The following is a 13,638-nucleotide window of genomic DNA, read 5'->3' as shown; positions in this document are numbered from 1 at the left end:
CTAGTGGAAGGAAATTGTCAGCTCTCTTATTGAAGAGATACAATTCCAGGACCCAAGGTACTATCTAACATATGGCATATGTCAGTTTATCAAGTGTGATATCCAGAGGGCTGAAAGAATGAGGTATTTTTAGAAAGAAAGTAAACTCTTATCTTTTAGAATCAAGATCATCAAATGCTCTTTATCTATACTCCATGTGTTTTGGTAGATTCGGAGGTAAATGTATTTGAGTGTCAGAGTTTACAATACATTAATAGGGAAGGAATTATGTTTTAGAGGAAAGATCACAGGATATGGAACCTGTTAGATCTGGTTTTGAACCTTAGAAGTGCCATTTTAATAGCTGTGTGGCCTTGGGAAAGTTATTAAACTTCTCAGCCTCAGTTTCCTCATGTTGAAAATGGGGATAAAACCTAGGTTGCTGGGTTGTTGTAAGGATTAGGTGTATATATGTGCCTGCTTTATAATAGTTATTTCATAAGTGGTAGCAATTATTATATTTTATAACAATCAACTTTGAGATAGCCAAGGTTATTTCTAAGTTTTTTAAAATTATGAGTTTGATCAAAATGGTTTAGAAAATAAACCTATTACAACTAGTTAACAAGGTTTATCTACAAGTTGACAATGATGAAGTCATCTGAAAAAGTTGGGGAAAAAAACTGGGAAATATAACAACTTTCACACTCTTTGTAATAATTTGTTCCCACAGCAGATAATTTTTAATTGCTCTGCCGCTTTTCCCTTTTCTTCACTTTATAACGATCATTGTATGTATAGCTACACCGCATCAACATTTTCTTTTGCAGGAATGCCATTTTCCTTCCAAAAGAATTCCATTCCAGCATTTTCTCTTATGTTTTTCTTTCTCTCTCTCTTTAAATTGCATGCAGTGCATGATAATTTCTCGACTTTCATGACATGGCTTAGCCTCACTGACAGCTGAATGTTGTCACCACTTACTCGGAAACCTTGGGGAGTAATTGAGTTACTAGCATCTGATCTTGGTGTTTTCTTTCTTCAAATTTTAGCTGTGACAGTTGAAAAAGCAAGTCCAATGGGTGAAGGAAATTTCCGGAATCGTTCTGTTCCACCTTGTGCAAATTCTACAGTTGGGGTTGTTAAGATGACACCTCTTTCTTTCATTCCTGGAGCAAAAATAACGAAGTATCTTGGGATAATTAACATGTTTTTTATTCGGGAAACCACTTCTCTACGTGAGGTAATTTTATGGATGTTATTTCATTATTTTTGTGAATTTTCTCTGATTGAAGATATAAGTGACAAAACCAAACAAGTTTCACATATTATTATCTTTTTTTTTAATTTTAATAATTTTTTTTTTTTTTGCCAAAAGTAACACACACAGCTTTTTCCCCCCCTCCCAATAACTTGTCTGGATTGCTTGTAGATTAGATTTACCAAATTTCACACAGTAGTTAGCATTATCACAAGACATGAACAAAACAGATAGAGCCATTAAACAAATAATTATGTAACCATTAGTGATAGTAAGTGATATAAAGAAATATAAAATATACTGGGGGAACTCACTTTAGATTTAAGGAAGGTATCTTTGAGGAAGTTCCATTTCAGCCAGGACTTAAAGAACTAGATATGAATTAGCCTGGTAGAAAATTGGGTAACGATCCTTGGAACCTCCAGGAGCAGTATATGTAAAGACCTTGAGGCAGAGAAAGTGCTTAACACTTTTGAGAAACTGATAAAAGGTAAACATGACTAGAACATGGTTCAGAAGGGGAGTTGTGAATAGCAGGGAGGTTTTATTGTTTATATTTATCACTAATTTACTCGAAGGAAGATGGGAACAATTTGATAGAGGGAGATGTTGAAGATGGAGGAACAATTTGAATTCTTGCTCTGCCATTTATTTACTAATCATGTGATCATAGCTAGTCATGGGCACATTACAAATTCTTTGAGCTTCATCATCTGTAAAATAAGGAGAGTAATTCCTATCAAATAACTATGTTCAGTAACGTTTTGTTCATTCGTGCAACAAGTCCTCACAAAGGACATTAAAGTAATCCATTATATTAAGATCATTGAAGATGGTTTAATATTTCTTCTTTGCCATTTTATATACATTTATTTACACAAGTACATCATTTGATTTTCCTGTGCATTATTATGCAGGAAGGAGGAGTCAGTGGTTTTCTCCATGCTTTTGTCGCTGAGGTGTTTGCAATGGTGAGAGCTCATGTTGCTGCATTAGGAGGGAATGCTGTTGTCTCCTACATCATGAAGCAGTGTGTCTTCATGGAGAACCCAAATAAGAACCAGGTAAGAGGTAGTTAAAGACCTCTGACCGAGAACGCGGGAATGTCCCCCTAGGCCTTCCCACCTGCCACGCTCCCCTGCAAAAGATATTTGCTCTTTATAAAGCTCTTTGATTCTCAATGTTTAGAACGTGTTCTAGAGAATATTTATAATAAGAGCCTAAGTGACCGTTATGGTGGACTGACCAGAACGACCAGTCACTGTGATACACACTGACCATCGAGGGCAGGCGCTCGATGCAGGAGCTGTCCCCTGATGGTCAGTGTGCTCAAGGGGAGTGCCGCTCAACCAGAAGCCGGGCTCACGGCTAGCTAGTGCAGCGGTGGTAGCAGGAGCCTCTCCTGCCTCCGCAGCAGCATTAAGGAGCAGCGAGTCCAGTAGTAAGGAAGAAGGGGTCCCGTATTGAGAGAGGGATCCCAGACTGTGAGAGGGCACAGGCCGGGCTAAGGGAAACCCCTCCACCCCAGTGCATGAATTTCGTGCACTAGGCCTGTAGTATATTGATAACCATGGTCATATAGAGATCAGATGCAGTTGTCACATTCCAGGTGACCAGCTGCTCCTAAATACTTCTAAAAGTTTTGCTTCTCATTTACTACTTTTTTCTTTTTAATATATATTTTATTGATTTTTTACAGAGAGGAAAGGAGAGGATAGGGAGTTAGAAACATCGATGAGAGAGAAACATCAATCAGCTGCCTACTGCACACCCTCTACAGGGGTTGTGCCCGCAACCAAGGTACATGCCCTTGACTGGAATCGAACCCCTCAGTCTGCAGTCTGATACTCTATCCACTGAGCCAAACTGGTTAGGGCATAATTTACTACTTTTTTCATCATCTTCTTGGTGGGTCTTTGGTATACAGTGATGGCTGACTGAGGAGAGCTAAAAATGCCTTCCAACTGGCGAGGTTCAGTGGTTGAGCAACAACCTATGAATCAGGAGGTCACAGTTGTATTCCCAGTCTCGGGGCATATGCTTGGGTTGCAGGCTTGATCCCCATTGGGGGAGGGAGGGAGAGGTGTTTCTGTCTTTTCTCCCTTTCCATTCATCTCTGAAATATATATATATATATATATATATATATATATATATATATATATATATATTTTCACACACACACACACACACACACATACACACACACTCTTAAAAAGCCCTCCTCTAGTTTGGATTATGATGCCATCAGGTTCTCACTGCCATGCTGGTGAAAAGTACATCATAATGGGGCCACACTGCTTTGTTTTGTTTTTAAACAAGTAATGTAATTCTGTTAATGGGGGCTAAAGTGTATTGCTTAGGTTAAATTTTAGAATAAAATTTTTTTTTTATCGTTTTTGTTAAGGTAACTCACTTAAGTTAAAGAGTCCTTTAAAAATTAAATGACTATAATGATTGTTTCTTTGAGTTTACTTTCTTATGAATTGCCTTATTTTTCTTTGTTCCTTTTTCTAGTGGGATGTCTATTCTCTAATGAATGTGGTACCCCTAATTTAACAGACGAGTATGAGCCTATTGTTGAATTTGTAACTGAACATGTTCCATTGTTCTTACAGGCACAGTGTCTTATAAATGTAAGCGGTGATGCGGTGGTTTTTGTCCGTGAATCTGAATTAGAAGTGGTAACATCTCAGCCATCTACTGCCAACTGCCAGTCGTCATGTCCGGGAGGAGAGGTTACAACTTGAAGTAAATTAGAGAGAAGGAGCTCAGCTGTGTGAACTTTATCTGTCTCCATCGTTTTCTCATCATCTTCCTAGACTTCTTAGAAAATTGAACTTGCCCTGAGATAATTCAAAAAGAACTGATACATTATGAGTAGATTAGATTTGTCTAGAATCTCTTGGAGGCATGAGAGTTTTCTAATCTTGACATTTTGTTTGCCAAGCCTAGATAGACAGGCCCCATGGAATCTTGACCCCTGAGTAAGTTAAGTTTCTCGGAGAACTGTAGGTGGACGATATTTGCAATTTATGTTGATTTTTGTAAAATCATAATTCGCGAAATGAAATGGGAAGATCTTCAGGAAACTAGGATAGCTGCCCTTGTGTAACTTATAAAAGTTAAGCAACAGGTTCACAAATTGTTAATGAAGTAATAGTCTGATTTGAGGGATGTGTGGGAAAATGGAGAGAAGTTTTCAGAAGATGATATAGGTTTTTCAATTCATTTTATTTTGATGAGGAATTTGGTCACAACTGAAAGGGAACAGTGCTTCGGCCATCTTTTAAAAAGAAGCTCCAGTTCCACTGCTTGTATCCATATGTCTTAGCTACTGTGAAAGAAGACAGATATCAGTGCCTGTGTCCTTTCATTGCAAGTTTTAATGACATATCTAAGGAGGGAGGAAAATAAATTACTATTTAACTTTATAAGTGTCCCATTTCAGTTGGTGCTTAATTTGTCTAGAAGAGGTTTGGCTTCACTAGGGAAGAAAAGGTCAGTGAATTTTGTTGAAATAGTTAAAATATAATTGAGATAATAGGAACATAAAATTATTTTCTAATAAAATAATAATGCACTTCTACCAAATAGAATGTTAGTAATGTATTAGGGACTTTTGATTGTGAGTTAGATTGTATTTGGCATAGAACTTGGAAATGTAACTTGAATGTAAAGATGCTGCAAAATGTTGAATGTATGCATAGGGATACTTTTTCTGTCAATGCCAAATACCTGTTTTAAATGAATCTTAGAAAGTACACTCTTCCTTTGCACAATGAAATTTCTTTATAAAACTCATGATTTTGCTCTTCCAGGATAACAAACTGCCCTAAAGATTAGGAGTCATTTTCTTGTTATCACAGGTGTCAATATTTTTCTGTATTTTGTTTATAATTTTATTTTTAAATAAAATGTTTATAAAGATAAACTGGAATATTCCTTAATCTCTTTTTTGCCTCCTGGATACACTACTGTCAGTAGTCTGGAGTCACTTGACATTTGATCATATCCATTCATTCCTTCAATCAACAAACATCTGTTATGCATCTACTTTATACAAAGCCCTATTCTTAATTTGGGGGGAGAGGGCATATATATATATTTTTTTTTTGGGGGGGGGAGAGACACTCTGCGTCTTTGGTAGGTAGATATTCATTCAACAACTATTTATGAAGGCCTACAGATCCCAGGGCATAGTTTTAGATGGTGAAAAAACATACACCTAAGTTACTGCTCTCATGAAGCTTATTTTCATGAACTACACAAGAAAATAATTTATAAATTGTGGTTTATAGCCCTGTAACGATTGCTAATGTTTATTAATTGCTTACTACATGCCAGGAGATCTAATAAATATATTTTGTGGTAAGCCTTTACAGAAATCCGATGAGGTAATACTATGGGTAAGCCCCATTTTATAGTTGAGGCAGTGGAGAGTTTATGATGCATCAAGACACAATAAGTAATGGAGCCAAGATTCAAGCACCAGCAACCTGACTCTGGTATCTACATTATTAAGTGAGAAAATGTTTGGGATAAGCGTAGCTAGGTAGCTTCCCAAAGGAAATAATAATAGTTAAGCTCAGTCTGGAAAAACAGGCAGCTCACTGAAATGGACTATTGCTCATAGTTTTATTCATCCATCCAACTATTTTATAATTGTCTATTATAGTATGTTTAAGAGCCCTTTCTAGGCAGGGGGATAATGAGAGAACTGCCACTAATTGAGTACCTGCTTTGTATCCTGTCCTGTGCATACACATTATTCTAATTCTTAAAATATAAAACTAGCTGGGTGGCATCTCCATTTTGGTACGAACAGTTGTATACTCCGCAGAGGCCCAGGCTGATTTCTAGGAAAGCTGGAGTTTCCTTAGCCACTCAGGGTGTGCAATCAGCTCACACAAAGATTGGCTCCTTCCAGAAAAGCTACTGTTACCCGTGTCTCAGGAGCTGCCGTTGTTTCCTTATGTGTGGATCCTCTCGAGAGACATGATCATTTAAAACAGATGTGCTGGGAAGACAAGGCAGCTTACAGTATTTACAGCATACCTCCTTTCATTCTTTCTTCATTGCTGCTCCAAAGGTAAACCACACCATCTCAATACTTTGTTAGGTTTCTACACTCACTGTCCCACTTCCTCCACCTCCTATTCTTTAATCCATGTCCCTCTGGCTTCCATCTCCGGAACTGCTCCTGAATTTGAACACGCCAAGGATACAAGTATTGGATTGCAGTGGTGGATATCTGGCAAGATTTTTTATGCATATACATAATTATTTTATTTTTTACACAGTTAAATAATTATTTTTTTTACACAGTTTTTATTTTTTATTTTTTATTCCTCACTTGTTTTCCATTGATTTTTAGAAAGAGTGGAAGAGAGAAACACTGAAGTGAGAGAGAAAATTGGTTGCCTCCTGCATGGTCCCAACCAAGGTAGGAAGCCTGCAACTGAGATACATGCCCTTAACCGGAATCATACCTGGGACCCTTCAGTGCACAGCTGATGCTCTATCCACTGAGCAAAACTGGCTAGAGCCATAATTATTTTATAAATGCATAATTGGGATCATACATTTTTAAATAGTTTTATTTTATTACCTTTTTCTCCTTCCCCATTATATGCCTCCCAATCCAATGTTAATAACCTAGTATGTGTTCTTACATATAAACAATCTGCTAATGAGGAATAATGTTTATTCAATAAAAATCTATTTTAAGTATATGCATCAAGGAGTTTTGACAAATAGATTCGGTCATGTAACCACAGTAACATTTCCATCTCCTCAAGAGAACTCCCTTGTGTCCTTTGGTAGCCAGCCTACCTCCCCTGACATGTAAATGGGATCTTGTGCTTGTAATTTCACTTATTCACAGCGGCTCCCCATCAAATGTGCTACTCTTCATTGTTTCTTATTAGATAAATTTCATCACTACTTAGTCAGTTTTAATTTAAGTCAGATACTGTGGGAGATCCAAAGCCTATATATACTTTTTCTACTACACCATCCAGTCTCACAGAACAAGATGCATAAAAATGAGGAAATAAGAAAATGTATGTTGTGTGAAAGCAACTATTTACAAACACTGTTGTAGTTTTTTCTTTTTCTTTTTTTTCCAGGGTGGGATCTTTTTACAGAGTACTTTGAGAATCTGATCTAAGCTCTGGAGCTTTTCTCCAGAAAAATAAGCAAACACATAAAATTTTGCACACTGTTTCAGGAGGTTTATTGAAATCCTCATTGACCTCAGGTTAAATCAAGTGTAAGATGAATGAAGGGGAATAAGGAACCAGGACAAAGGGAATGTTAGGAATGATTGGGTGGCTCTTTCAGTGACTGAGCTTAACAGGAATCTAGCAGGCAGAGGAGGATCTCTGGGTGCCTGGGACCGTTTGTTGACCTGCCCCTGGGCTTGGTGCTGGTGGTGAAGCCAGTCTTGGTGCACAGCTTGGTTCTTCCCACACACATCCAGGCCCAGCAGAGGCAGCCAAACACTGTGGATTTCTTTGTAGCTACAAACAGGTTGCCCAAGGCCAGGCACAGGCAGTGTGTGACATTGACTTGCACCAGACTCCTACCCAAAAGGCCCCAGAAGAGACACACCCAGTGGCCAGCATCAAACAACATCAGAGCAGGATCCAATTAGTTTCACAAAGCAGCATATCCAAAGAAAGATCTAGTTAGGCAGCAGACCCTGCTGAGGCAAATTTCACTTCATGTGGTCAGCACCTACACAGCAGCTTGTCTATGTGGTCAGGGTCAACTTTCACCATGAACCAGCCTGAGGGTCAATCCCACACAAAGGGGCCAATAACAATCAAGACTCAGTTATAACAGGAGGTCTCAAACCACACAGGGGACATTCCTGGAGCACCCAGCTAGGGTAATCAAGTCTCCTAGGTAATCAAGGAGACTGTGCCACTGGGTTCTATAGGATGCTTATTAATACATTAGGTCATCCTACAAAGACTGGGAGATATACCTAATACATAGAAACAAACACAAAGAGGCAGCCAGAATGTGTAGACAAAGAAACATGTCCCAAATGGGGGGGGGGGGGGGGGGGGGAGAAATCTCACAAGAAAAGAAATAAAAAGTAGCTAAATAAAACGGAGGTAAGCAATTTACTAGATATGAAGTTCAAAAATATGTTTATAAGAATGCTGAAGAAACTTAGAATTTCAACAGCATGAAAAATGACATAGAAACCATAAAAAAGAACATATCAAAATAAAGAATTCAGTCTCTGGAATGAATACACCAGAAGGAATAAACAGTATGTTGGATGAAGCAGAGGATCAAATCAGTAATTTGGAAGACAAGTTAGCAGGAAAAACCCAATCAGGGAAGCAAAAATTAAAGGATATATGGGACAACATGAAGCTTAACAATATCTGCATTGCAAGGATACCAGAAGGAGAAGAGAGGGAGCAAGGGATCGAAAACCTAATTGAAGAAATAATGGCTAAAAACTCCTTAACCTGATAAAAAAAAAAAGACATGCAAGTTCAGGAAGTGCAGAGTCCCAAACAAGATGAACCCAATGAAGTCCACACCAAGACACATAATAATTAAAATGGCAAAGGTCAAAGACAAAGAATCTTAAAGCTGCAAGAGAAAGATAGTTAATTACCTCTAAGGGAGCTCCCATAAAACTGTCACCTGATTTCTCAATAGAAACATTTTAGGCCAGATGGAATTGGCAAGAAATATTCAAAGTGATGAAAAGCAAAGACCTACAACCAAGACTATTTTACCCAGTAAAGCTATCATTTATCATTGAAGAAGAAATAAAGACCTTTCCTGACAATAAAAAGCAAAAGAAGTTCATTCCACAAAACCAGTATTATAAGAAATGTTAAAGGTCTTCTTGAAGAAGGAGAAGAAGGAAGAGGAAAAGGAGGAAAAAGAGGAGGAGAAGGAGGAAGTAGGGGAGAAGGAGAAAAAGAAGAAAACAACATAGAAGAATAACACGGCAATAAATACCTATCAATAATCATTTTAGATTTAAATGGCTTAAATGCTTCAATTAAAAAACAGGGTTGCTGAATGGATAAGAAAACAAGAATATATATATATATTCAAGAGACCCACCTCAGAATGAAAGATTACAAAAACTGAAAATAAAGGGATGTCCCTGGCTAGGTGGTTCAATTGGTTGAAATGTCATCCTATACACCAAAAGCAAGAGACAAAGAAGGACATTATATAAAACTGGAGGCCCAGTGCACAAGATTTGTGCATAGGGGGAGGGGTCCCCTCAGCCCAGCCTGCACCCTCTCCAATTCAGGACCCCTCAGACAACCTTCTCACAATCAGGGACTGCTGGCTCCTAACCACTCACCTGCCTACCTGCCTGATCACCCCTAACTTCCTCCCCTGCCGGCTGGATCACCCCTAACAGCCCTCCCACTGCCGACCTGGTTGCCCCTCACTGCCCCCCCCCAACGTGGTTACCCCTCATTGCACACCAAACCCCCCCCCCCCCCCCCCCCGGCCTGGTTGCCCCACGCTGTTCAGTCATTGCATGAGGGTGTCACAACCAGTTTGCATATTCCTATATTATTAGTATAGATTCTTATAAATTTAAATTCTAGAGATAAATCAAGTTACAATATAGTTATGCTATTTATTATGCCATTGAATATGAATTATTTCCATAAACTCTGGATACAAGTACAGTCTTACTATTTAATTTTTTCAATTTTTTAAATACCCACTTTACTGATTTAGTAGAAATCCAAATCTCCTTCCTTTGAGGTTATCTACACTTAGGATTGTCCATGAACTCTAGGGGCTCAATGCAGTCCTCAGAAGTTAAGTTCAGCTTCCACAACCATGCTGACAACACAGGAACCGCTTTGATACACCATTGCATTTGCTTCCCACTGCCACATGGTGTCGCTGTTAGAATGAGTTCCACACAGTAGAAGACAAGATGCTGGTCTTCAGCAATTATGACCCCACACTGACCATGACTCAAACAGGTTTTCAGGATTTTTTAGCAGGTAGAGTTATTTTCTCCCTGCCTACTTCATCCAACAAAGCCTGGCAAGTTCAGGTCCTAGTACTCAACTTAACCATCGATTGAATTGTGATGAAAATAAAATTCTAGTTTTTCCATCTAAATTTTAGAATAGCTTATTTATTTTTATATGAAAACCTGCTGGTATACATACATTTTTAAAACTTAGGATTGTGTTGAATCTGTAGATAAATTTAGGGAGCATTCACACCTTAATATTGAGTCTTCCAAACCACGAATATACTTCTCTATTTATGACCTGATTGATTTATCTCATGAATATTTTTGTTTTCATTACACAAATCTTAAAAACTTTTTTTGGGGGGGTACTTTATACCTAAGTACTTCATGTTTTTTGGTCCTATTATAAATGGGTACTGTTTTAATTTCCAGTAGTTATTAATTTTTAGTGTATACAAATACAACTGATTTTTCACATCGATCTTGTGTTCTGTAGCTACATATTGATTCCGGTCAATTTCCTTTGGTGATTTGGGAGGGGTCTTATGTAGACAATCATTGTCATGATTGTGCATAGTTATGGTTTTATTTCTTTCTTTACAATCTGAATGACTTTAATTTTTCCTTACTAAATTAGCTTTATTATGATTACCATATTGAACTATCAAATGCAATGTAGAGTGGTAGGAGTGGACTTCCTAGCTTTGTTCCAGATCTCAAGGAGAAGGCATTCAGCCAGCCTTTCATTATTAAATATGACGTTATCTGTGGGTTTTTCAAAGAAGCTCTAGGTGATTGTATAATTCTTGACTCACCACTATATATATATATACCTGGAAAATCCCTAAATGTTTGAAAACTATGCAACATTCTTTTAAGTACACCATTATAAAAGAGGAGATGAAAGCTGAAGCATCAATTCATAATGGGTGGAAGGAGGTGGGAAACAGCTGGGTTTAGCAGACTGATTATTGTTTGTCCACTTGAGTATTTTCCATAAAGGCCTTTCATATCTCTTCTCATGTTCCAGAGGCATGAACATAAGCAAGGGATTGCCACTTAATGGTCCCAACTAGAGACCAATTTTCTCTAATACTGAATAGCATGGAATAGGTATTACCTTACTCTCAAATTTTAGTTCTTAAACTATTAATAACATATTTGCATTGCTTTTATAATGCTTCAACTGATCTGTGCATGTTGAGAAGTGTCGTTTCACCACCAGTAGAGTGATTGTACATTATAAGGGCACAGTAAATATTTATTACAGATAAAATGAATAAATGCCTTATTTCTTCCTTAAAAAACTCAAAATGCTGTTGGTTTGGGCCCAAGATAAGCTTTTAAATATAAATCTGTTTAAGCTGAAAACCAGTTAATTCCTCTTAGGGTTTATGTGTCCCTAATAGCTTATCACCACTTTAGTACCATAAGTTTTAATCTCTTTCAGGAGTTACCTTGTATGTCTTTTTTATTAACGTTTTATTATTCTTTAATTCCAACATTTTAGGATGTATTTGAATGTCATTACTTCTTTCACAGGCTTGTTTTTGGAATCTCAACCTAGTATCTTAAAATAGGTCACTGGCCAAGAACCTTTAGATAATCCTAAGAATATAAAAACCCAGGGTTTATAACAACCAATTGAAAGCTCGACTAAACACTGGAAGTCAGTCCTGCCACCCAGCACTGTCTGCTGCCAGTGAGGGTGCAGTGACCCACCCAGCACTGACTGTCTAGGGGGCTGAGGATCCGGAGAGAGGCCTGGAGAGAGAGGCAGAGTCTGAGCTGCAGCCTCGGTGGCAGCTGTTGATTAGCCATTGCCTCTCTCTTTCTCTCCAGGCTTTGCCAGCAGCCTTGCCTCTGTTTCTCTCTGGGCCTCTGATGGGGCTGCTGATCAGCCTCACCTCTCTGATCAGGCTTGGAGAAAGGCCTGGAGACGCTGACTGGCATAGAAACTGTTCAATCAGAACTAAATCTGGGTGAACTGTGAGGAGCCAATGGCTGCCTAGGAGGCGGAGCTTTTGATGCTGACTGGCATAGAAACCGACCAATCAGAACCAAATTGGCAGACAGGGAGGGCAGTTGGGGGTGAGATCAGGCTGGCAGGGGAGGGCAGTTAGGGGCAATCAGGCAAGCAGGCAGAGACAGTTAGGGGCATCAGGCAGGCAGGTGAGTGGTTAGGAGCCAGCAGTCCCAGGGCTGAGGCAACCCCCCCTCCTTGCATGAATTTCATGCACTGGGCCACTAGTATATATTATAAAAGGCCTGTGGCCCTAACACCATAATAGTGTGGGTGGGCAGGGCTATGCAATTTCGCATGCTGGGCTTCTAGTTGTTTTTGTTTTATTTTTTAAAAATATATTTTATTTATTTTTTACAAAGAGGAAGGGAGAAGGATAGAGAGCTAGAAACATTGATGAGAGAGAGACATCAGTCAGTTGCCATTTGCACACCCCCTACCGGGGATGTGCCCGCAACCAATGTACATGCCCTTGACTGGAGTCGAACATGGGATCTTTCAGTCTGCAGACCTACACTCTATCCACTGAGCTAAACTGGTTTCAGCTCTAGTTCTTTTATATACACCCTGGTTTTAATACTTGCTATCTAAACAATAATTAATCAGGAAAGTAATAAAAAGCCAGTTAGATCAATTATCTGTTTAGTCAAACTCAAAATTGATACCTTCAGTTCTGATAGTGGTTTTCTCTAACGTAAAGCTTTGGCAACAGTTTTGATGAGTAAAAATGTGGACCTTGTCTACCTGCCTTCTTTCTCTCCTCCTTTCTTCTTTCTCTCCTCCTCCTCCTCTTCCTCCTCCTCCTCCTGCTTCTGCTTGCATTTCACAGACTTTTTAAGATTTATCCTCTCAATGGCACTTATTGCATCTAAAGTTGAATGTGTTTTGTTGCATAAAATACCACCTAAGATAGTTATGTTTCCTCTTAAAATGACCAGATAAAGGAGTAGTTTGTTCTAAAGTCCACATTCACTTTGAAATAAAAAACTGTGCCACCAGTGTGAAATGAAGAACTGTGAATAGGCTTTGGCACAATAATGGTATCACCAGACTGTGGAGATGTGTTGGCCAGAGCTAGTATTCAGGAGACTCTTCTAGTCTTAGCTCTTGCACCCATCTAGTAATATTACTTCTTCAGCTTAAAATCACCTCCAGGAAGTGAGAAACCTGATACTCGAATGAAGCCACTCAGTCCTCAATGCCACCTTATCTTATTCTAATTCCCTACACAGCTCTTATCATTCACTACTTTATATTTTGTTTGTTTCTTTTAATTACTCCCCTAGAATTTAAGCTTTAGAGACTATACCCATCTTTTTAAGAAAATATATTTTATTGATTTTTTTTACAGAGAGGAAGGGAAAGGGATAGAGAGTT

The 13,638-nt window shown here is 38.5% G+C and overlaps 1 protein-coding gene across 23 annotated transcripts in view; it reads left to right on the top strand.

Annotated features, from left to right (window-relative positions):
• C2CD5 (C2 calcium dependent domain containing 5) overlaps window positions 1–5,174 on the top strand; it is a 95,939-nt gene extending 90,765 nt beyond the window's left edge. For all 23 annotated transcript variants that reach the window (XM_036455884.2, XM_036455878.2, XM_036455887.2 and 20 more), the window contains 3 exons: window positions 1,032–1,222; window positions 2,158–2,304; window positions 3,859–5,174. In XM_036455884.2, coding sequence (XP_036311777.1) covers window positions 1,032–1,222; window positions 2,158–2,304; window positions 3,859–3,990 — 470 coding nt within the window. In that variant the 3' untranslated portion in view covers window positions 3,991–5,174. The remainder of the gene's footprint in view (window positions 1–1,031; window positions 1,223–2,157; window positions 2,305–3,858) is intronic.
• Window positions 5,175–13,638: the final 8,464 nt, after the last annotated feature.

The sequence above is a fragment of the Pipistrellus kuhlii genome, unplaced genomic scaffold (assembly GCF_014108245.1).
Source record: "Pipistrellus kuhlii isolate mPipKuh1 unplaced genomic scaffold, mPipKuh1.p scaffold_m20_p_3, whole genome shotgun sequence".
NCBI lineage: Eukaryota > Metazoa > Chordata > Mammalia > Chiroptera > Vespertilionidae > Pipistrellus > Pipistrellus kuhlii.
This window is presented reverse-complemented; position numbering and strand designations above follow the sequence as displayed.